General features: G+C 27.7%; 1 protein-coding gene across 1 annotated transcript in view; it reads right to left on the bottom strand.

Moving 5' to 3' along the window:
* Window positions 1-27,391, bottom strand: part of larp (La related protein) — a 216,532-nt gene that overhangs the window by 69,254 nt on the left and 119,887 nt on the right. The window contains exons 7-9 of the mRNA XM_075378905.1: window positions 21,900-22,015; window positions 21,058-21,244; window positions 14,991-15,495 (exon numbers count right to left, since the gene is read on the bottom strand). Coding sequence (XP_075235020.1) covers window positions 14,991-15,495; window positions 21,058-21,244; window positions 21,900-22,015 — 808 coding nt within the window. The remainder of the gene's footprint in view (window positions 1-14,990; window positions 15,496-21,057; window positions 21,245-21,899; window positions 22,016-27,391) is intronic.

Below are 27,391 nucleotides of genomic sequence, written 5' to 3'. Positions count from 1 at the left end.
TACGGATGTCCTGAAACTTACTAGTGTAAATTTGAATACTGGAAAAGGGGACTTTAAACTAAAAAAAAAAATACATTAAAAAAATACCACAACCAACATATTAAATGATAATTTTTAAAATTAGCTTAAAATGAAATGCAACTATTACCTTAAAAAAAACCTTAAAAATTGAATAAACATGCTGCAAATAGAGACTATAACTGCTATTTCTACGGTTAAACTGCCAACATCACACAATCATTTACAGAAATAACACATTAAGCAAAACACTTTAACAAGCTCTTTCTGTTAAAGTCTTGTAATTAAAAATAAAATAATGCTAGAAACTTTAACAATGGACACAGTTTTCAATCAAGGCATTTTGAAAACTATCAACATAACCTCAACATAAAAACCACTGTCGTCTAGGTTAGAATCTTTTAAAATAGGTTGTGAATAATTATTGCATAAGTGTTCTCAATAAAATTCTAGTGTATTTTATTTTGAGAATGCTTTCTCACAAATCAAACATTTTGTTTCCTTTTTATGAAGAATGGGTCAATAAATAGTTTAAAAAACTGGTAAAGTATTCCACGACTTTCCTGGCTATTAATAATAAAAAGTAAAAAAAAATTAAAGCTGAAAAACAGAATATACATTTTTTAGAGGTGGAAATTAATTTAAAAAAAACTTTTTCTAAAAATATTCATATGTTAAGCTTAACAAATTTGTATTGATTTAGAATAACAATAAAGTTTTCTCTAAATCTGACACCCTCTTCTATAAAAACTAAAGTAAGAAAAAGAAAATTTTCAATAAAACTTTTCTTCATTTTAGGTTCAGGGCCTATAATCTAAAAAAATTGTAGACATTTCTTGACACATTTTCTTCTTACGAAGTATAAAAAAGTTTTTGAAAAATATTTAAACCAAAGGAGGATAGAGCAAAAGAATAAAAAACATACATTTCAATTTTAAGAAGAGTTGATTTTTTGAAAAACATTCTTTTTTTGATTATTTATAAATGATTGTAAGTAACAAAATTGCTTTAATAAAAAAAAGTTTTCTTTAAAATGACTCTTAAGAGAATTGATATTGATTTTTTGTGATAACTCCCTAATCGCCTAAACAAATTTTGAAAAAAATTAACATATCAATGGCCCATACATAGAAATATATGAGCCAAATTTGAAGAAAATTGGTTTGATAAATTCTATGATAAAAGACTAAAAACAGTATTACATATATATGTACGCACAAACATACATGTTTACAGGTCTAGATGAACTAGTTGGACCTTAAAACATAAAAATTTGCAAAAACCCAATAAACATGATCACCATATCATATTTTCCCCTTTAATATAGCTATTCTAGTTATATTTGCCAGGAAAGTAAAAAATATTGGTATTAATTTATTTTACGGATGAACTATAATATTTAACTTGTAATATGCTGCATAATCTAACTATTGAAAAATAAAAATTTTATAAAAAAGAGTGCATAAATTTCTCCTGGAATTAAAGGTTTACCTGTTATTTAAGATCTTCATTCAATAAAGTAATCAATATTCAAACAATCACAATACAAGACCACTTCAATTTAATTAAATGATTATTGTGTAATCATATTTCATCAAACACATTTAAAAAAAATAATAGTTAAATAAAATAAGAAACAAAAATAATAAATTTTGTACCATTAGTAAAACAGCAGATTTATTGCTAATAAGAGGAAAATAGATAAAACTGTACAGAATAAATAACTGTCATACAAATTAATAAAATGTTAATTACTTTTATATGATCTTTTCTCTGATTTTATTGATTTTTTATTACCTATTATTATTAGCAATGTCACAAAATCTATTATACTTATTTTTCAAACATAATAACAATAATTAATTATGCATACACAGAATTTAAAAACACTAACTACTAGAAAAAATGTAAAATATTATTATGCATATATACTATTCAAATAAAACAATTAAATTGATGTACTACATTAAATTATAAAAATTTATTACATCATCATTACTTTCTGTTATAGCTCTGCTGCTGCTGTAAAAGAAAAGCATGAATATAGGGATCAGCCAACATTTTTTGTATACTGATTTTTGCAAATGTTGATGTTCCATGATCTCCTTGGTCCAAAAAACAAAAAAAATTTCCAGAAGGTGTGTATACAATGTGGTGCACAAAATGACCCAACGTTTGTTGAAGTTAATAACCTTAATGTGTTTTATATTGGCAGACGTGACAGCAGTTCATGAATATTTGGTAGCAGGTGGCTACTGTACGATTTCACGGGAGGTGGACTTTGTGACTGTGGGTGTGAAACCAACAGGACTTGATTGGTGTCAGAGCAGCAACAACATTATATCGCCAATATCTTTCTGGGCATGGGGCACTTCCCAGGACAAGCTGCATAGGCTCGGCCTGGTGGACTCTCAGCAATGTGTCTGCAACGAGGACAATTGGACGATGTACATCATGTTCTGTAAGTTTGTTCAAAGTATGAGTTGATATACATGGAGACTATATGCTACCTCAATATTATCGGGTCGGCATTGGATCTCTGTATTAATTGGTGAAACCAAGCTGAATGGATAATAGTTAAGCGTTTCATATACCATTTGGCAAAAGAACAGGGTTGAGATGCCTTTTGCCGAGGTTTTGAAGATGACCTCTGGTAAAGCCCATAAGAGCTAAGTATGGAGGAGGTGTCATCCTCTACCGGGTCAATTCATGAATATTTGTTTCTTCCCTTTCTGAGTGCGCTGTTTGTGTAGAGTTCCATGATGGCTGATAAAGAAGACTGACTGTTGAACAGCACGTAAAGAATGCATTGTTTTTTTTTTTTAATGAAATGAAAAGTGTGATGCTTACATAAACATGGTTTCGTGCATATTTTAAAACTTGGTGGTCACCCTCATTTTAAACAGTATGTAAACTTTATGAAAAATTTAATAGTAATGATTCAGCATTTGAGAGTAAGTGTGAATGGCCTGCCGATGTTCGTTCTCCACAGAATGTTGAAGCTGTTAGAGCAGCATTGCTGAGGAGCCGGGCAAATCAACAAGAAAAGCAGCAACACCACTTGGTGATCTAGGTGATCTGTCCATTGAATTTTAAAAACTGATTTGCATTTGGTTTTTTGATAAGGCACATTTTCACCTAGATGGGGTTGTTAATAAACAAAATGTGCATTTTTGGGCTTCTGAAAATCCACACGTACTTCATGAAAAGGTGCATCATGCTCCAAGAATTACAGTTTGGGCCGCTATCTCAAGTCGTGAGTTAATAGGGCCATTTCGTTTTGAACAGTCAGTGAACAGTGAAAATTATTTAAACATGCTGCGTAATGCAAATGTCATTTTAAACCGATTTTTTGTATATAGACAGAACTAGCTCCTGAACAGTCCTGATTTGAGTCTGTGATTATTTTCTTTGGGGATTTTTAAAGGAAAATATTTTCCAAGGATATGTGACATGTTGAAGTTGCTAGACGTGATGGTGATCATATTGAACATGTGATAAGCAGAACATAATCTCAAGGTGTTGTATAGTAATCATGATGTATTTTACTTTTCTGTATTGCGATTTAAAGAAATATTTTTTAACAAAGCCAAATGTTGAATCATTTCATGTGCCACCTGTACATACATACGTGTATTGATCTGTATTTTGGTTAATATCTCTGGTATGGCTCAATATAAATTCTTTGAATGTGGTTCAAAAGACATAAATGACATAAATTTTATCCAATTTTGGATAAAATTAAAATAGAGGGAGGGCTAGTTTTCATTTTTTACTTTATGTTCAATGGTAGTAGAAAATTGGGCTTCAGTATGAGGAAAGTACTTATTTAAAATTTTAAATCGATCAAATTCCAGGACTGGTGGATATTCAACATTAGTTCTAACAGTTTTTGTCTTATATTTTAAAAATCCATTGACCAAAGAATTGAAATTTGGCACAAACATTAGCTATATATCTCCCACCTTTATTTTGACCCCCATCATAAATGGGGTTTTGCTGAATAACAACTCAATTGAGCCCACTTTTAATTTAAAAAAAATTAAATTAAGAAATACAAGACTGAATGGTACCTGTACTTAAATTATCAATTTTTAAACTTTAATTTTTAAGATTTAAAATCAATCCAACTATATCTAGTATTAATATAAACATGAGAATTTTTTTTAAAAGATTCCTACAAGTCCAAATTAGGAATTAATTTTTTATTTAAATTTAAAGTTTTCCTAGATTTTCTTTTTGTTATATATTTTATGAATAAAAAACTGCTACTAAAGTTTAAGCACATTTCATTATTCTTCCAAAAAAATCAATGATTTTTTTCTTGATTAACTCACCACATAAATTTGTACATGGGAATACATGTAATGAAAATTATATATATACAAAAAATGCCAAGCCAGACCAGGTTTTGAACCAAGATTTTATATGAGACTCGAGATATCATCAATCTACCATGAAAGTCGTCAATGCAGTGATATAAATTTTATATAAATGTTTTTAAGGTGAAATTTTGTACAATCAATTTTTATACAACATACAAAAATAAAAAGGTGTACTACATGAGTACTTAGTAAGAAAAACAAGCCATAAATTTTTGTTTTGCACTGAAACTATAACTTGGTACTAAAAGGACTGAACTCAAAAATTAACTGTATTGAGTTTATTGCCTTATTCTACTCTTTTCACTTATACATTTTCCAGTTCTAAAAGGATCAAACTAAAAACCTATTAATGGTTTTTCCCATTTTATAAAATTGGCTCAAAAGAAAATAAAGCAGAAGTTGCTTTATGTTAAACGAGTCAAAATAAATGTTTACTGTTCTAGCACCAAGCCACAGTTATATTTGTATATAGAATAGTATGAACAAGAGATTACCTACAAACCAATAAATCCAGACCATATTAAATTTTAATGATTCTGGGCAAAAAAATAAAAAATGAATCCCTATGACTACTACAACCCAATTTATTAAAAACTGATGAATGAGTTTAATATTATATTATATTAGTTTAATTAATAAATAATAACATAAATAAAACTAATATAAATATAAACTAATATTATATTAGTTTATATTATATATTAGTATAATATTATGTTTAATTTTATCCTACCATAACCACATATTGCAGAATCAACAATATACTGTTTTGAAAAAATTCACTTATTTTTACATAAACTGCTATACTTAGGGACCAGATTAATATTTTAGTAAAAAAAAAATTCTAGCTTCTATTAGAATTTAATCAAAAACTATATAGGAACTATATCTACCCTTTTATTTTCATGTCTTTGATAAATACATATGGTTCTATATGCATTTTAGCATGGAAAATAAGATAAATAACAAAAGGTTTTAAAAGGGGATTTAAAGGAGAAGAAACCATTCAAATCATTACAAGAATGTTGGGATGATTTTATAGAATGTGTTAAATGGTTTTTTTTTAAATTTTTTATTTTACTTGTTGGGAAATCTCTAACAGAAACCACTGCATACCTCATTTTCCTTAGTAAATCTATAAGATTTACATTTTGAAAATGGTTTAATTCAAGACTGATTTGAATTTAATCAGGTCATCCATCCATAGTCATTTATGGCTGTAGATACAATTATGGTACCTAATGTAACACTTTACTGTAATAATTAAACTGAAATACAGTACCTTTCTAAATTTGTAAATTTGATTTACGTGGCACAATTGTATTTTACTGATGACAGATAAAAACATTTGATAAATGATTCGTTTAGTTTTTATACTCTTATTGATTTCCACCTTACATGCCATTCTTTAAAAAAATGATAAATAAAGGTATAAATAAATTATAAGTAGAAAAAACATAACACACTACAAAATTTAATAACTAAAGGCTTATATAAAAACTGTTTCAAAGTAAACAGTTACATTTTGACCAAAATTAATAAATCATAATTAAATTAATACATAAAAAATTACTTAACAATAAAAATAACAAAAATAATTAAAAAAAAAAATCTTATTGGATAATATGTCACTACTATTAAACAATATAACAAAGATAATATTATAAATTATATTATTACTCCACAATGAAAAATTTTCAAAAAGAAAAATAATAATTTGCATAAATATTTAAAAAATACATTAAATGAATAATTAACTACAACAAACTTAATATATAAACTTATGCAAGGAGTGATTTTTTATATATGCACCAGATTTTACACATGATAAAGATGGTGTGTATAATGCATACTGTAATATTACAAATTTTTAGATTTATTTTAATTGATACCGTGAAAGAAAAAACTTTTTGAATATATTTTATGGGCATTATGAGTTTATATTGCATTATAAAACTTACTATTTTAAATTTCTAAAGCAAGTTGAAATTAAAAATTCATAATTATGTAAAATAAAGAAATTACGCTCTTTTCTCGGTAGTGTAATTTTAAAGCTCAGTTATGAAGCTTTGAAATTATACTACTTCACTAAATTAATTTAAGTATATGAACATTTCATTCCATATAAACACAACAGCATTTTTAGAAAAATGAATACAATTCATAAATGAATAATTATTTTAGAGTGAAGATTTTAAAGATTACAGGTGTATCTTATATTGAATTCTAAAACAACAAATCAACAACATAAATAAAAAGCTTTCAGAAATGTTTGTATGATTTTAATTTTTTAATTTTAAAATAAAGGAAATAATTTTAATATATAAATTTTAAGATGACTAATACAGTAATTGCAATTTTATATCATACATAAATAATTAAACAATGAATTCTTTTTTAATAAAATTAAAAATTGGAAAAATTTTTAAAAAACAAAAAAACAAATATACAATATAATTTTCATAATGAAATTAAATAGAATTGTTCTAAAATATTAATCACTGCATAATAATGTCAAAAATGAATGCAAGTCAGTTTTGTTAAATGTAAGTTAATAAGGTTAAAATTAAAATACTTTTTTCAGAAAACATTTCTGAAATGTTTTATTTACGAATTTGATTTCAGGATTCTACACACATCCACCTGTATTTTTTTAAATCTTGAATCATCTCAAATTATTGATCTTTTAAGAAGATTTTGGTTTGGAAAGTAATAAAGACTTGGTGGATTCAGGTCAAATGAGCAGCACAGATTGAAAAATCACAGTAGTCATAGTTTCTACAAGTCGTGAAACAAGAGCAATGTTCAGATATTTTGGAGATATTTACAAATGCCTCCCAGACATTTCCATCACTGTATTTATGCAACTTACTCTTGCCTTCATTTGGTCTCTTTCAACCATGACCAGCTACAATAACTGACAACCTTAAACTATCAGATTAGCGGATTCACAGCTGGCACTTGCTACACAGTACTACTTTGCAATCTTAATCTACAAATCGGTATAATGATATTCATTTACATATTAAAACTATGTGAAACAATGTTATTAGAGCTACTATCCTGACGGGTCTAACAGCTGGAAAGATTCCTCTCATAGCCCATATATCTATGATTCCTACAGATTACACTTTCCAATTTAAGCGATTTCAGTTCCCAAGTAAAGTTTCTTTTGATATTACAATTAATACAGTTATACATTAAAACACCATTAGCTAACTCATTTACTGTTATTGGTAGCAAATGAATCGTCATGTTTTAAATAAAATTTGTATTTGGTGATATCTATCTTAATCTGCTACAATGTTTCTGTTTTGTTTATCGTTAAGCAGTTTCAGAACGCCGCCTCTTGTTTGGTTAGGCTGTAAACTGATAATGAAGAAATTTTTTTTAATTTTTAAAAAATTAGGGAAATTTTTAAAAAGTTATAAAAATTAAAATATTCACATACTGTTTGTAAGTGAATATTTTAATTTTATTGTTATTATTATTATTATTATTATAGATAATAATAGTAAATTATACATTTATATAGTTTTATTTTATTACTATTTATTCTTTTAATAATATATTATTAAGTTTTAATTAACTTTAATGCGGATTATCAATTCAATATAAGGATTTTTTTTTTATTTCATGTAAGACAAAACTAAAACGAAAATGAAATTCTACTATAAAATAATGTGTTTATTTGACTTATAACATTTTTTTCTCTTAACATCATAGCTGTTCCTTAATTTCATTTTTCAAAAAATGTTTCCATAAATCATATCATTCAACCATGTCTATGCAGTTTTTCAGTTCATTTCTAAAACTCTTCATTGCAGTCTACCATTAAATGTGAAAGAATGTTGTCATCTCATGATGTAAAGTTGACGCTAAAGGGTTGCTGATAAGAAATTTTCTTGCAAAATCACTGCCATATTTTTTTTAACTATTTGATTGTAAGTCGAGATAAAATATGTTAACTCAATCCGTTTGGATGGCATTTTCTTCTTTCTTTTTTTTTGAATAGATTTTTAAAGTTATAGAATTGGTCATATATAATTAATGGTGATTTTTTAATCACTATGTTTGATAGATAGAATTTGTGAGTTCCAAAAAATGACTGTGGTTATAGTTTTCATTAATATACATTGTCAGACATTATTGTCTAACATACTGTATGTCATGTATAATGCTTGGTTCATAAATATTAGAAATTTCTGAATTTTTTTATCAGTTTTTTATTTTTATACTGCGTTCATTACAAATTGATTATGTTAATGATTCTAACCATAATATGAGCGAATTAATTAGATAGAAAAAAAAGAAAAAGCATGTATTTAGTTGTTTTCTGACCACCTGAGAAAAAATTAATTTTATCATATTTAAAGGCTGACCTTTTCTGTGTTATTGTGAGTTTTAATTTATTTTTAAAAAATATGTAGGAAATAAGAAAAATAATATGTGAAAATTCCGTGTTTTTTACCTGTGTCAGTAGCGTAATTTTAATCTACTATTTTTAATCATAAGAGTAGAATTTTACCTGTCATTAACAATTTTTTTTACCTCTTTTCTCTAGTGTTTAATATCAGCAAGGTGGCCATATTTAGAAAATGTTAATGTCAATTCACACTGGACACCTTTTTTTACATACTGAAATATATACACATCACCTGCTATATATTTTACTGTGTGTGCAATTTTTGTCCATTACAAGTCCCCATTGACCGATATTCATGTTAACATTGGTGTGGTGCTGAACACCCGTATCTTGTAAGCTTTGGTCTCTTTAAATGCTATCTGTCAGTCATTGATGAAACTATTTGTGAATTTTATATTCAAATGGTGCAGCAATCTGGTGATTGCTAAGGTTCAGTTTGAAATTAACCCTTCTAATGTCAGAATTTAACTTTTGAATTACTCAATATGATATAAAAAAGTAAATAAGGTGGATAGACAAATAATACACTTAAAACACAGAAGGGACATTGAGGGGAGAACAGGACGGACACTTTTCCACAATGCTCATATAGGATACATGTAACTAGTACCGCAACCGTGTTAAATACAATTACGTGTTAAAATACATGGTTATATAGATTCAATTAATTCTGCCATTGAAGAATTTTCATTAAAACATTTGAGAACATCTATAATCTATTAGAAAAAAAACAGGCACAACTGTATTATTTTTTTAACAGATGCCCGAGATTATCGGCTGTTTTAATTAAAATTATTTTTTCCTTCACAAACCTTATTCTTCAGTTTGTTTTTATTTGAAATTAGGAATATGTACATACAGTAGGTTAAATAAAATTGTTTCGTAGTAAAAAAATTCCTATCTCACTGACTTCTGAAATAATAATTTAGAAGAAAATTAAAAAAAATGTATAATCATTAACCAGTTCAGTGGTACCATAGCATTAGTTGTAAAACTTTAAAAATATCACATGGATTTATTAATTATTTTATTTTACTTGCGTAGAAAAAATATTTGTGTCAAGAAATGAAGGCATATTTTGTGTTTTCAGTATCATATAATCATTAATTCTTATCACCACTGGCCCTTGAAATGATACGTTAATCTGGTTGACACAAATATGCTTACAATTCTACATTGAAAAATTTGGTAATTTTGTAAATAATATTTGTAAAATTTTCATTTGTTTAGTGAAAAATAATTTTAAAATTTACAGTTTGGAGATTCATTATCACAGAATATAATTTTTTTAAATTTCAGTGTTGTGATTAAATTTAAATCAAAACATTATTTTTAAATTGCCAGTGAATTTGTTTAATGAAAAAACATTTTTAATTTCCATTGTAGTAATTTAATAAAATAAAAAGATTTTTTAAAATTAACAATATATTGCATTTAATGCAAAATAGTATTTAGTATGCATTTGTTTTGGTTTTTCTCAGTTTTTTACTTACTACAGTTACCAGTAACAATTAAAAGGCTTTTTAAATGTCCCTTTTTTCATTATATTTATCATTTTGTCATTCACAAAATTTTCATTTATATTTGACATGGTTTTCTTCACATTGTTCACTAACCATTTTAAAAAAACTGGGTTTGTATCATAAGTCACATGATAACTATTGCACAAAATTGTGACTGCACACTTACCCACATTATTAATATTACAACTTAAGCATTATTAAAAGATAAACATCACAAATAAAGGGCTAATAAGGTACACTAGTAGAGAACTGGTGAACTGAGCAGTAGTTGGGGTAATGATGACTAAGACTGTACAGAATAAGACTATACATCCATGACCAATCATCATCATCATCATCCTGATTCATATATATTTTGGGGCATGTAAATTCTTCCCAAAAAATTGTTAACTGCTCATTACTTTCATTTTCATTATGTAATTGCTTAAGTTGAAGCATGTTATCATTGTTGATTAAGCAGTTAAAAATAATTTCAATTAATTCATTGTGGCAGTTATTCTTTAAATCCACATATCAAATAAACAATTTTTTTATATAACTAATAATTTACTATAGTATATTTAATTTGAAATAATTTGCTTTTGTTATTATTAGTAATAATTATTAATGGATTATTAATGCAATTACAAAATCATGTTCAACTAAAGAAATGTATAATACTTGAAAAAATGATACAAAACACGATATATGAAAAATGAATATAAAAATGTACACTAAAATGTTGAATAAAGTTATTGCAAAGGCTAAGGCAGATTATAAACAAAAACAGATTTTATAATAATATCTGACGAAGTAGTGATCACGACAAAGAGCTTACATATTACAAGAAATAAAGAAGCAGTAAAAGTAATATAAAACTGATGGAAATAAGAACCACAGACCTGAATATTATATTGAAAACAATATTAAAGTAGTTGGGATACAAATGTACACCTGATCAAATAAATACTTTTTTACAAACAATGGAAAGAACTAGCAAATAAAATCAAAATAAATAATGATATATCAAAATATAATTTACCTAAAATGAATTGCATTAGCAATTTTTATAAGACTTACAAGTTATTTTGACATAACTGATATAATTAATAAAATGAGAATTAATATATTAATTTATTAATATACTAAATTGGAAAAAAATGATCAAATTTTGTTGTAGTGTTACTAGAATATATTATTAATTTGAACAAAGAAAATTGTATATGGCCTTCAGCCCTTAAAACAGCAGTTATAAAACTGGGAATAAAAGGCAGGCCCTAAATTAAAAGGCCAATTTGCTTATTTCAAATTCAGCTAAAATTTTTGAAATAATACAAACACATTGTATGACTGACAGAATGTGAAATTTTATCAAATGAACAGAATGGTGTTATAATAAATAGAGGTATGAAGAATGCTCTGACTACAGAAATAAGTATTATATATAAAAATCTAAATTATGGACCTCCATATATAGCCACTTTTCTAGATCTGGCCTAAGCTTTCAATACGGTGGATCACAAAATACTCTAACTATATTGATATGGTATAAGAGATTGGAAGCATGTGCATTAGGGAAAAATTAATCAATGGATGGCAGAAGTTAATAAAGGAGCAGAAATTAACTGTTCCTTGGTTAATTTAATTAATTTGATTATTGGGATTCTGATCTTTGATAATCTTGTGACACCTGTTTTAGAATATAGGAGGACTTGTAGATGGGACAGTAATTGCTGATAATTACGTTATATTTTGTTTTGTTTACCGGCCAATAATTTAACAAAGGTTATTATTAAGTGATACCTCTTCATCTAAGAAAAGAATAATAGAGAAATAACAACAATACCTCTCAAAAACAATAGTAGAACAAATTAGTCAACCAATTTTTCATACGATTTTTGTAACTATTTAGGATAACACATACAATCTATTTGTTTCCAGAGGAAAAAATAACAATTATTCTTCAGATCAGATCCCCAGATGAAAATTAAAAAAAACATATGCTTTTCTTTTTTTTAACTGATATTTCTACTAGACATAACACATTTTCAATTAGTAGCATTAAATGATGTGAAAATAGTACAAAATACCAATGCCTTTTTTTTTCAATAAAATATTTTCAGTAGATCAGTAAAGCTACATCACAGAGTTAATAGCTTTATAAATAACATGCCTTTGGAAAGCTACAGCACTGTTTGTTAAGTGGTATTGCACAAAGTCTTTAGCCATTAATCTACTATCAGTTATAACATTCTATTATTTACTCTTTAAGGTATAGCAGTTTATTGTTTACATGCATATTTTGTGTTGCATAGTTAAGAAGATAAATGGCTAATATTCATAAATAAATAAATCAATGTTAAATTTTGCTTAAAACTACAGAAAATATTAAAACTGAAGAACAGTGAAACAAACCATATAGTATGTACACAATTTGTGATGTTATGAACATAAGAGCAATTATTTGTTGACAAACGATGGCCCATATTCAGGTTGGGTTCATCATGTGATGCTCTCACTGGATACATCTGTGAAGTCATGCATCGTGACTGCCATTCTATAGTTTGAGAAATAGCAGAAGAAGAACCATTTCAAAGGATCACGTCATGGTATTTTTACAATAAATTTAGAAATTCATAATTTACAAGAAATACCTTGCTTTTGTTTCACGACTTGTAGAAACTAGAACAACTGTGATTTTTCAATCTGTGCTGCTCATTTTATCTGAATCCACCAGGTCTTTATTACTTTCCAAACTATAATCTTCTTAAAAGAACTATAATTTGAGATCATTAAAGATATTTAAAAAAATAATAATACAGGTGGATCTGTGTGGAATCCTGAAATCTTCAAATTTGTAAATAAAATGTTTCAGAAACGTTTTCTGAAAAAAGTATTTTAATTTTAACCTTATTAACTTACATTTAATAAAACTGACTTGTATTCATTTTTGACATTATTATGCAATGATTAATATTTTAGATCAATTCTATTTAACTTCATTATGAAGATTATGTTATATATTTGGGTTTTTTTATATTTTCCAATTTTTAATTTTATTAAAAAAGAATTCATTTTTTAATTATTTATGTATTATATACAATTGCAATTACTGTATGAGTCATTTTCTTAAAGTTTAAATATTAAAATTATTTCCTGTATTTTAATATTAAAAAATAAAAATCATATAAACATTTCTGAAAGCTTTTTATTTATAGATTGTTGTTTCAGAATTCCACATAAGATACACCTGTAATCTTTTTTTTTTAATATTTTCAGTCACCTAAAAATAACTACACATTTATATATTGTATTAATTTTTCTAAAAATGCTATTATGCTGTTGTGTTTATATGAATGAAATGTTTATTTGTATACTACAAAATACGGATAAGAGAAACCACAATTATGATGCAAGAAATACTTATTTATTTATAAATTCAGCTATATCTATGAAATCTAAAGGATCCATAAAGTATGTTTAGAAAGAAAACGTAAACATTTAATGTAATATTTTCTAAAGCACATTGTTCATTTGATACTTTAGGAGATAAGAACCTAAAATAAAAATGCTGAAATTATATCCTAGTGACCTATCCTAGATTTTTATAATTATATATATATATATATACAAGCGATTCATTGGTACAATTTATTATAACTTAGAAATTTTATATAACAATAAAAAATTACTACTGTTATTATTATCATCCTTTAACAATTTCTGAATTTTTAACATATGTTTTAAATCGTTTAAACATAATTTTCTGAAGAATGTGTGTTTTTGTTCAGGTATAAGTTATTGCTTAACAGGGGTCATTCAATTTGATTAAGTCAGTACCTTGTTTTGGGTTTATATAAATTTTATTGTTTTTTTTTTTTTTTTTACATTATAAACTACACAATAAACAATGATAAATGTAATTTCAATTATTTAAAATTATTTGTATCATAATAATGTGAAAAGGTTCTATTTTTATACATTTGTCAAAGTTAAAAAACATAACTTCATTAAAATGAAAGTAACATTTATAAAAATATTTATAATCATAATAAAATGAAAAATATATACTTTAAAACAATGTTTACTTTATTTATAATTAAATATAAGAGCAATAAAATAAAAATTTATAAAAAGTGAACACTTAAAATGCCACTTTTTTTGCTATATTAACAATGTTGATATACATTGTTAATAAACAATGTTAATCAATCAGAGTCAAGTAAATTAACTAATTTCAGGCTTCTGACACACCAACTAATAATATATTTATATGTCATAATATAAAAAAGATGTAACAGAAATCTAATTTTCTAAGCAAGTACCATTTCTTTTTTAATAAACTTTTTTGTTTAGTTCAAATTACACTCTCACAGCAACACGCTTTTAGTCCGATTATCATAATCATAATAATATGAACACTCAAAACCAAAAACTAAACATTCTACTATAAAAATGATTATAAATAAGTAAATAAAAAGCAAAATACAGAACGATGCGTAAAGATATATAAATAAAAGAAAGCAATTCCTACAACTGCACATTACAAAAAAAAAACTAGTAGAAATAGCACATCATAATTATTATTAACATGCAGCGCAAAAATGAATTCAAGAAAAAAATTAAGCAAACTATGCAGATGGATACTTTAAAGCTCACCTTTAGGCTTAGATTCATTTTCAACACTTTCGTTTACATTTTCACTTCTTGTGGTCGATGAAGTTGTTAATGATTTTATTTTACTCTGATTCAATTTACTTTCTGTATCATCACCAACAGTATCCTTTTTTACATTGTGATTAGAATCTTCGGATGATGCCTTTATATGATCTTCGGTCGCTTCTGAACATTCATCGATAGGCTCTTCATCGATACCATTAACAACAGGAATGAATTCAGGGACATTTGGATTTAAATTTTCAAGCGGTGGTAAATATGCAATCGGTGTTGGGGGACGAGGAAAGACTATGGGAAACGACTGTTGAGGAACAGTCGGTGGTGCAGGTTGTATTGCGGTACGATGTATTGCAGGAGGAACAGAATGTAATGGAATTAGCGGTGTTCCTAGCGGATGCATTGACAAAGGATGTTGTGATGATACGAACACAGGATTGCCTACAGTATCTGGTATTGGCCATTTCGTTGGATCATTTCTAGTGCGAACCTAAAAGGAAAAGAATTAAATTAACATAAAAATAACAAAAACAATCCAAAAGTAAAAACTAATTGCTACAACTAATTATTTAGTTTTTGTTAGATAGCTATATTGTATGGTAAAAATCAATAATAAGAATCTACATGTTTTCTACAACTGATTTTTCTCTTGCGATAATAACCTAGTAACTAGTTCACAATTTGATGAAAGTTTAACAAATATAACAAAGATTCATAAAAGCAACACAAAACTTTTATTTTTATAACCTCTCATGTTCTTAAAGATGCTAATGAATGAGGCTGTTTATGCTGATTGAGTTGGTGACATGCACTTAACAAAATAAAAATTTGAAGAAAACAATTCATCAATGATTTCCAATTGGATAAATTTACACTGATTTAAATGTTTATTTTAAAAGAATTATATCATCTTGAAGTTTAAGGAAAATATTTCAAAATACTGAAATTTAATTCCAACAGTGTAAAGGCTTTAAAGATAACATCTCTTAATTAAACACAAAAATTAGAAAGTTAAACATAGAATATAGAGAAATTCAATAGATGGTCTTATATTCAAATTGATGGTTTTCTGATTTTGTAAAAAACCAAGACTCAAGTTAATTATTATCCAAAGAACATGAAGAAAAGAAAGGCATCAACAATTTAATATAAAATTATATTACTTTTTTAAATGCTGAAAAATGAGACACCTATAACATCCTCTAAAGATAAAAATAAATTATAAGAAAGTAGTAGTAAAAAAATAAAACCAAATAAAAATACACAAAATAAGTAAGCAATAATGAGTATTCATATAAAAAGAAAGTAAACCAAGAGGTAAGTTAACAAGCTCCCATAAAAATTGAGGATAAGCAATCGAAACGTATACTATGTTTCAAGACATCAGTCTTTAACTTAAATATTTAAATATATCAACTTTGGCTACAATATTAGCAAAGATATCACCACAACTGTGATCCAGTTCAAATCTGTTGTAACAATACCATATAAAATGCTTAATTAAAAAAAAGTGACATTATTAAAGCAGCAGTCATCTTAGGGCAGGGTTTCTCAACCTTTTTTTTATGGCGAGTTGGTAAAATTATAGAAAAATATACAGAGACTGGCAGACCCTCAGCTTAAGATTTTTTGATGAGCAAAAAAAATTTATAATCATATTTTTATTTTGTTAGTAATTTGTGAACATTGTTCACTCTAGCAGAGCACACGCGTACTAAAGCTGGAACTAAATACAGTTTGGTTCACCCAGGTGCCCAAAGGACATCATGCGAGACTCACTATGTAGAGCCATTCACTCACTGGCATGATAGCTTCCACCTTGGGTTAGGGTTGTGTCTTGTAAGATGTCGCAACATACCACCAAGTGTAACTGTAAGGAGAAACAGTGTAGGATGTTGTGTATTTGTGTAAGAGTATATGTTCTGCAGCTCTAGGTGTAGTGAGAAGAAAAGCTGCAGAGGATAGGGCCATGGGGATGCCAAGCCCCAAAATCTTATAGACTAAGACCCCGTTGAGGATGGTAATTTCCTGCCAGTTGAGATAAAGCTGCTGTGTGTAGTCTCTTGATAAAAACAATTTGTTGCAGTCGTTTCCATAGCTTCGTTATATACATCTTTCAGTTTTACTTACAGTATTTAGTATTTAGATTTTAGTGCGATAAATAACTCTTTATTTTATTATTTAGGTTAAGTTATTAGTTTCCAGTGTGTAGTTTATGGTATCACCAAACAGTTAGACCTAACTATTTGTATATCATTTCAGTTTGACTAAAAGTAATTTACTATGAGTTTCAACAGGAATTTTTTTAGTACGTGATGAATCCTTATTTTCAAAATATAAATTGATTATTAATTTGTAGTGTGATTTGTATATAATCCAACAGGTAAGCCTAATTATTGGCTTACTACTTTGACTAATAGATTCTGCTATGAGTTTTCAAGAAGAACCTTATAGAACAGCAGAAGAATTGCTTGCAGCACTCAAAAATATTGAGAAAGAGGAAGCAGCATGTGGTGTTGATGCAATAATTATACCACCTGATGTTGATGAAAATATGGATGAAGAGAACATTGATGATAATCAAATTGTTATCAACGATGGGGGTGATATTGTTCCTTCGGATATTGCTGGTTCTTTTGAAGTCCATTGTTCTGCTTCTATTGACCCAACTAAATGTAAAATTACAAAACAAAAAGTAAACGAACCAAAGGCATGTCCAATTTAGAAAAATTCTTTACAAACTACATAAAAAATTCTAGATGTTAGTGAAATAAATAAACTTCTGGAAGAAATAAAAAAACCAATACAGTCACCTAACAATTCTTGAAACTTTCAATTTAATTTTTGATGTGTTCCTGGAGAAAAAATTATTGAGTTTTCTGTCTCACATGACAAGGAAAAGAACAATCATACCTTTTCTTTAACTCGTCCAGACTTAAAATTATTTTTGGAATTCTTATTCTGATGGGCTACCACTCAGTTCCCTAATCTAAAATATACTGGAGAAAGATGGTGATAAAGGTACACACCTATTGTATGAGAAACAATGTCCTGAAATAAATTTGCTGAAATTAAAAAGTACATTCAATTATCAGACAACACAAAACTAGAAATATCAGACAAATTTTCAAAACTCCACTCATATTATAATGCATTAAATGTCAAATTGACCAATGGGGGTGTTTCTCATAAAATTTCAATTGACAAAATTTCAAAATTTTGTGTATTGCTTTTATTGATGGTTATATCTACAGTTTTGAGTCATACGATGGAAAAAATGATGAAATAAACAATGGCTATGGGCTAGGAGAAAGAGATGACTATAATTTGTTAAAAGTACTATAATTTGTTAAATCGAGAAAATCATGTTATTCTTTTTGATAATTTTTTTTAATACTTATAGTTTAGTAAATAAACTGACTAAAATGAATTTTCTGGTAGCTGGAACAATAAGAGAACAGACTACATAATATTCCGCTGATGATATCAATGAAAAAATTTCTAAAAGCTTCAAAAGGAAGTTATAAATATACTTTCATAGTTAGGTGGTGGGATAATTCAGTTGTTACAATAATAACAAATTATGCATTAATAGAACTTACATTAATGTAAAAAGGTATGACCGAAAAAAGAGAAAAGAAGACTATGTAAACAGCCAAATGTTATAAACGATCATATGAGGCTTGACTGATAAATTTTGCATACTAGCATGCTACATGGAGACAAAAGGTACTATCGAGTTGGGCGTGGCAGCACATTGTAGCTAAAATCCCCATCTATAAACCTGTAATAATGCGTTGAAATTCATTTACTAGTTTGTTTTCAATAGCAGTTAAAATGGAATCAAGTGCGGCCAATATGTTAATGTGGTTAAAACAGCATGCAGTGATCAAATTTTTAACAGCAAAAAATATGAATCCTTTCATCAAATAAAAACGGTTTACAATAGTGAAACTGTTGACAGAAGTACTGTAAATAGCTGGGTGTTGAAATTTCACGAATGTGGAGCTAGTAAAGAAACAATTGAGGACACACTTTGCAGCAGACAATCAGTTTCTATGACTGACAAGAAACACTGAAAGGAGGAGGACAATTTGCTTCAAAGTGACCAGTCAATCACCCAGCAACGCATTGCTATTCAGTCAGGCATATCTAAACAATTAGTAAGACCATATTATTGAGCAATTGGGTAACTGTAAAATCTGTGCACAATGGGTAACACACAGACTCTCTGATGGCTTTCTGCAAGCTGAAGTTCAAGCCTATTCCGCATCTGCCATACTCACCGGATTTGGCTTCGTGCAACTTCCACTTCTTCCCTCATCTCAAGAGGGATCTCAAAGGTAATCATTACACCATTGACAATGAGGTGAAGGAAGCTGCGGCCATTTGGATCCAAGAAAAACCGCCAGCATTTTTCAGTGACGGAATGTAAAAACTTGTCACATGTTGGGAAAGGTGTTTCAAATCACAATTAGTTTTGTCCTTACTTTGTCAGCGAAAATTGAAAAATCTCATAAGAATGATAGAAATTTACTGTTAGGACACTGTAGTAAGACTAGTTTACCAGATGATGTACAAAAAGGCAAAATTGACCATATCATAAATCAAAATGAAAATAATACAAGATGAAGGTATAAAATGTGCCATAGTCAAACAGTTTATATTTGCAAGAAATTCAAATGTTTTTAAATGTGGACTGTTTTGAAAAATTTTGGCAAGTCAGCAGATGTAAAAGTAAAGTTATAAATATGACAGAAAGTGCTTTGAATTATTTTTTTTCTTAATAGATTATTTTACGCAAGAATCAGTTGTAAGTTTTCTGTTTATATTGTTTCCCAAAATTGCGTTAACGCAACAGGTCGTGTCTCAAAAACTGCCAATACGAATTCCCTTTCATATTTTATTTTATAAATTCGATGGTAAAGATGTAGATAAAATAAAAATAAAAAAATCACAAAAAATTTGGAAATTGTTCTTCTGGGAAGAAATGGGTTAAATACATAGTAAAAATTTAAAATGATATTTCATCTAACCAGATGCTGGGGTCTGTAAACATGAAGCACAATGATTGCTGGCCAGAAACAAACACTGAACTCATTAGTAACAAAAACAGACTTAAATACTCCATTTTTCTTAGTACTAGCTTTTTACTCTCAATAATAAGTACCATGAACAGCAGAGTTTGTTAAATTTGTAATGAATTAACAAGCTGAGCTTCACAAAAAAAAAAAAAATTATGTAAAAATTAAAACAAAGATACAAAACACAAGAGTCAATTTTAATAGGTTGTGAAAGATACCGCCATTGCTAAAAATAATATTCTTATTATATTAACATAAGCACCGATTCCAGGGAAACCAGCGTCACCAATTGATGGCAGTCAATGAAATATTTGTTACTAAGTGTCTAAGGGGAAAATTATAAAAGAAAGTTTATCGAAAACTAATGTAAGATTAGATAATTATTCATTAGTGTATTGAAAAAGCCATAATGCTGTTCTGAAAAATATAGTATTAGAAGAATGGACAAAGAGACAATCATTAGGCTTCAAGTGTGAATAAAATGTAAAAAGTGAAGTACCTCATATACTATCATTGATAGATATACGAAAAATGATGGATGATGTCAAGATATTGGAAATTACATGTTTGATTTGTTTGAGATGGCTTAATGACATAATGACCCCTAAAACTTCCACCATTAAATTCTCCTTCCTCCCTTGTCCCCTTGTTAGGAAAAAAACTACCATTTTGGAATGGAAAAGTTGAAAAAAAAAGATCACTGTTCATAAATTTTTCCATCTTTTTAAAAATCACTGACATCAACTTGCATGTCACTCTTGCACCTAGTACTTTACAATTTAGTTTTAACATTCTTAAAAAGAAAATTAAACACTTGTCAAGTATTATTAGAATTTACTGTTGTCAACAACATTCTCAAATCTTATAAAAAATATATAATCCAATCAACAGTGAACAGATTCAAGAAGTAGTTTAAATATTTAAAATTTCCTTCCACCAAAAAAATAATAATTACAAATAAAGCTAACCTTAAAGCCATCAAGTTGTAATTTATCAGAAGAACTGATCGCATTTAATATTCTGTTTATATCATTTGTATAACCACGTACACGATGAAAGGATGCGATCAATGTAACTGGTAAATAACCATCACGATCCATTTTACGTCTCATAAACAAATCTTTCATTAGGTTTTCTTCGCTGAAATAATATTCGCTAAAAAAAAATTAAGACAGTCATTTATTACAAATAACAACAACATAAATACACTTAACAGAAAAACACTTAAATATTTAAAGTAGGTTTAAAAATATCATTTATAATATTATTACTGTACCAATGAGAAACAATCCCCCAATATTTGATTGCTCACTTCCTATCCCTTTCCTGTTCCTTCAAATCTACTTCCTGGTATAGGTATCATTACTTGGCTTATCACTAGTGAGCACACTTACTGACACCTTTTCGTAACCACCTTGACTTTATACGATAGGAAAGATGAGTGTAGCTCTTATTTGCTAATTAGAGGATTAAATAAAATACCAAAAAAGTGGCAGAGAAATTGGTTCAAACTTTAAAACAATAAAAGTAAAAATTTAAAGAACTGAAAAAACCCAAGTATTTTATAAATGTTGGAACATTTTATGATGTAAGATCAAAATACTGAATATACTCCAGATTTTGCTTAAATCCACAAGAAACTGTTTAAGAAATAACATTTTTGTTAAATATATGCCAAAAGGATAGACTAATCTTCACTAGCTAATTTACTCACAAAGTAAACATCTTTTCTTTTAACATCATATTTCAATGACTAATTATCAAACTTAAATTTTTTTTTATAATAATAATTATTATGATAATTACTTACATCTGTTTACGAACATATTCAGTAAGTGTTGGTTCATCCAGATTACCGTAATTAAAATTATCATAATAAAATGCCCCCATGAGTGGTACTATTGGGCCAGTGACAAACTTATTAATCTGAAAAAAAAAATATTACAAATTAACTTTAAAAAAAAATAACATTAAAAATTCAGTGGCATATGGATAAAATAAAATTAGCTTTATTAGGATACAAACTGAATTAAAGGCATGAGTGATGATACTGCACAAATGCAAAATAAAATTTTTCTGATTTGAAAATATTCTACATTATAAAGGGATTCCTATTTGACAAATTACTGGCTCCTTATTATTGATTTTAATAATAGTAATATTATTTATTGTATAATAATATAATTATAACATAACCATATTATGGCATATATATTATGACCATATTAAGTGGGTAGATCATTCCTTTATCAATTCAATCCACATGAATGTTGTCAAGAGATTTTTGAGTTACTGATGACAATTACTGTGCAAAGACAAAAACAATATAAACCAACAACATTGTAAAGTTACAATACAAACCAACATCATACTTGAGACAAAGTAGTATTGTCAAACAGTATTGGCTAACAGAAAATAATGGAATGGGATTTTAACTCTTTCAATCTCACACACTATTTAATGTGCTTGTAGTCTATTAAAGTAGATTTTTTGCAAATTTCAATTACACAGTATAAAACTTCTCTCTCTCTCACACAAATACACACGTAGATTTAGAGAATTTATTTTTTAAAAACTGCGAGCATGAAAAAATTTTATTAGAGTACATGAAGCTGTTAAAAGTTTCCTTCAACAGGTGCACACTTGCAATCTATAAAGTTGTTATAACCGTTCTAAGTTAAGCATTAAGTTCTAAGAAAGCGTTAACACATGGATGTACAGTAACTCAATTGGGAGTGGCGTGTGAAGTGGTGTGGGCAATGCTAGTACGGTAGGAGGATGGTGCAATGCGTTCAAGAACCAAGTAGAAGTGCGAACTCAGTTGCCTTCTTGCATTCTTGTAGTTAGTTGAACCACACCACCATATACTGATACCAGTGCTTAAAATCAGTATTTTTCAATACTAATTATTTTTTGATACTACTTTTTTTATAAAGTTTTTCAATACTAATTTTGTTTCAATAATGGAATTTTTAAATATTTAATCTTCCTAATGCCTCATTCAAATTGCAATCACAGATTAGGAAGAGGAATATCTCTAAAACGCCAAGCAAATTTATAATAATGAATGTCTATAGCAAACTAGTCAAAGAAAATCCAGCGATGGTGCATGCCAAAATTCAAGCTCACGTAGCAGACCTTTGTGGAGTATCAGTTCATAATATGCATAAAGTGATAACAGAATCAAATAAACTGGGAGAAAATGAGAATTTTAGTACACTAGGAAACACTTGTAATAAAATGAAAATGAAGTTAACATTGGCAACTTCCAACAATGTGCGCTACATAATATCATAAACCAGTGACTTCCAGTGTACCATGGCATGGCCTCTTCACAGGGGCACGGGCAAAATATTGTAAAAGCTTTATAATTAATTATAACCAAGACATTTATAATTGTTAATTTAATGTTAATAAAGTAAAAAAATAATGAAGATACACAAATTTTATTTATTTTTATCTCTTACTTATGAATAGTCATACTTTTACTTAGGGTAGGGTGCCATGGAAAAATTTTAATTGAAAACGGGCGCCGTGACTGGGAAAAGTTGGGAATCATTGTCATAAACAATTTTCAGAAACAACATAAAGCCCTGCTGACATTGAAAAAGCTTTTATTTGTTTTAAAAACTGAATTATATTTGTTTATTGTATTAAAAACAAGATATACATATTAAATGAGCATTTACAGATGGGAAGGAAGACCAATAATTTTTTCAGATGAATCTTATATTCATTCGACACACAGGAAAAGTTATGGTTGGATTGATGCCTCAAATAAAGGCTATAAAAAAACACCTGTATTCAAAGACTCAAAGCTGATGTTGGTTCATGCTGGCAGTGAAGCGGGATAAATTCAAGATGCTCTTTTAACTTTTACAATAGGCCAAAACAAACGAGAATACTGGAATAAGATGAATGCCGATAATTACGAAAAATGAATAAAAATGAGAATAAAGAAAATCCCACGTCGATTGGTTTTGGTAACTGATAATGCTCGGTACTACAACATAAAGTTATACAAGATCCCAAATTCAAACGGCAAAAAAACATGAAATGTTATTGATACAGATGATAGACCCAATGATATGGATGGGATTGAGGCACTTGATTAAAAAACCCTTATCTACCTCAATTTCCTACCTCTTTTTGTTAACTAAATAAATAAAAAAAAGTTGTAAAGAATAAACGAAATTTCCAAAAGTAATAAAAATTGAAATTGTAAAACTAAAAAAAATAAATACTTTAGCAATTTAAAAAACAAAAAAAAATTAATAAGCACCCAGCTTCCTGCTGAGTGTATGCATGCTCAACACATATGAGTGTGGCTGATTCTTCTTCATTCCACCCATCAGTGTACACCGATCGTCCCACCCTGTGCACTGACCTGTGTATTTATGCTTTCTAAACTTTGAACACTTATAGATATATTCCAGGAACTCATTTTGATATTGCCCTCAGATGCTTTGCGGCATTGTCCATCAACTCATCAGTGTTCTTCTATCTTTTCCCCATCAGGATATTTTTCAAGTAAGGAAACAAGTAAAAATCGGTCAGTGCCAAGTACTCTTTGATGAGCATGTTGATGTTTCTAGTACACTGGTCATGAAAAAGAATCCAATTCTTTGTTTCTCATTTTTCAAGAGCTTCTTTCTCACTACATCCTGTAAATGACTTGAAGATATCAATGAGCAATTCCTTGTTCACTGCCCATTAGGCATGAATTCATAGTGAACGATATTCTGCAAATTAAAGAAAACTTCTAATATGACGTGGAGATGATGTTGATTTTCAATCTGGCGATTGGATATTTTGTCTGTGAATCGTATAAAAAATACTATGTCTAATTTCCTGTTATGATTTTTTATAGAAAATTTACATCTGGATCAGCCACAGTGTGAGCCTCCCACCAATTTCTTGCTAGTTTCTTCCTGATTTTCAAACAACATTTTTGGAAAAAATAATTTGATACACACTATACATGTTTAGATCATTATGGAGAATACTGTGCCAATTTTCGACTGACAATCCTATTTATTAATGTTACATGATAATAATGCTTTTTCTATCACAGTGAACGACATTTTCAATATACTTGATATATTCATTTGTTAAGGTCGCTGGTCATCCAATACAAATGACATCTTCAACACTAATATAAAAATCACCAAAATTCTTATGCCAATCGTAAACTGTAATTTCTTCACTGTTGATTCTCCAAATATTTATTCAAGCAGTTTTAATACCTCTACAATTTTTTAAGTAAAATGCAAAATTTGATATTTGTGTGATGTTCAATTGCAAACATTTTCTACTGCGATGTAAAAAATAGGAAATGTGTTTTGGCTATATAACATCAAAAGTGCTGCCAGCTAAAAAACCAAAAATTTTCTTATGAGATAGCCGTTTTAAATGTAAGAGGCAATTCCAAAATTTTTCTATATGTAAAACTAATTCTGCACCATATGAAATTTCTTTCACTTTCTTTTAAAGTTTTCATATGCTATCACAATTTTTCTCCTACGTGTAAGAACAACTCTTTCTTTTTAAATAATAAAAACTCCAAACTTTCACTATTATTTAGTATTGCCATTGTTTTTAGTCACAAGATATCTGAATCAACAAAAACAAATTAATTTTCAAAAATACATAATAGAATGACTAAACATAAACATGATTGTATACAAAAGTAACAAACACAAAACATAGACACTTAAGCTATGGACAAATAGAATGTTCCTTGTTCCATTACAGTTTCTAAATATCCCTCAGCATTTAAAAAAAAAACAAAAAAGACACTATTAATTAAATTATAACAGACCTGGCTCTTGAATGCATTCACTTTAGTTATGAACGTCCAATCTAACATAGGCGTGGTGGTTTAGACATTAGGGCTATTTACACCAATGCTCTAAGACGTTAATGTTGCATGTTGCTCCAGTGTTCAGTTGAAGTACATCTCAGTACATGGTGTGAAAAAGTGTTAAATAGCACAGGGATTAGATGAAAAGCTTTAAAGCCCGAAAAATTTTCAGAATATTTTGAAAAAAAAAAATCTTTAAATTACTCTGTTTTTATTTCATTTTTGTCATAAAATTCTTTGAAAAACCAATATTATTTGATTATACAGAGTGCTGATGAAACACTATCAAGTTAGCAACTCAAATATTTCAAATTATTATGTTTCTGTTCATAATAAATTAACATTTTTGTTTATTATTAATTAGTTTTTCTATCAATCATTACTTACTACTACTATTAAACTATATTTTATTTATATTTTCAAACAAATTTATGGTTTTAATTAACATTGAAGATTTTATTTATTTTTTTTATCTAGAAATAACTTTCTGTAATTAGAATGCATCTTAAACCTGAGTAATATCTTACTGAACAATTTCAAATAAAATTAAAAAGAATTCAGTGATCTCAATAATATCTCTTAATATCAGGAAGAAAAAATCTGAAATAAAATAATTTTTATGAAGGACAATTTCTAACATAAAAAACTAATAAAAAATAACTACTATAAAAAATAATAATAAATAATTTACGACTTACAAATAAAAATAATTTAGATGATTAACAAATATGAATAATTTAAAAAAATAATATAACATATGACGGCCAACAAAAGAAAACACTGTTGTCATATAACAATTTATTTTAAACTATTTTACATCAAATCAATGATCTAGCCACCTCATTTACATTATAAAAAAAATATAAAAAAACAAATATGTTACATCAATAAAATTAAAAATATTTAACATCAAATATTATTATCTCACAGCAATAGTAATAATAATAATAATCTTCTTATCTAAAAATGCCTAATAAAAATAATATACGCAAACAGTCATAAACAGTATGAAGTAGATAAAATGTAAATGGTAAAATATTAAATAGAATCAAATTTTAAACCTGGATAAGGTTAGTATTATATCTAACAAATGCAGACAAAAATTAGTTTTTTAATGGTGAATTAGAATACCTATAGTGAATGTTCATAGGTAGACATTTTTTTAAGCTACAGAAGGGAATGTATATCCGTAGGTAAACCCTTTTTATAAACCTATGCAAAAAAACATGTCTACCTACGGGTGAAAATATTTTATGAATTTTATTATTATGGTATTATAATATTAAGAAATAAATAACTGATCAGTTAATGTCACCTACTGATACCATTTTCCTGATAAATTTTATTACTAAGAGTATTCAACTTTCTATTTTTGTTTAAAGCTGGTATATCTCCTCTTTTCAGGCTAAAACTCTGAGACTAGATAAGTTCTGATCAAT

This window comes from Lycorma delicatula, chromosome 11 (genome assembly GCF_047948215.1).
Source record: "Lycorma delicatula isolate Av1 chromosome 11, ASM4794821v1, whole genome shotgun sequence".
In the NCBI taxonomy this organism is placed as follows: Eukaryota; Metazoa; Arthropoda; class Insecta; order Hemiptera; family Fulgoridae; genus Lycorma; species Lycorma delicatula.
The sequence above is the reverse complement of the archived record's forward strand: the minus strand, read 5'-3'. Positions and strand labels throughout refer to the sequence as shown.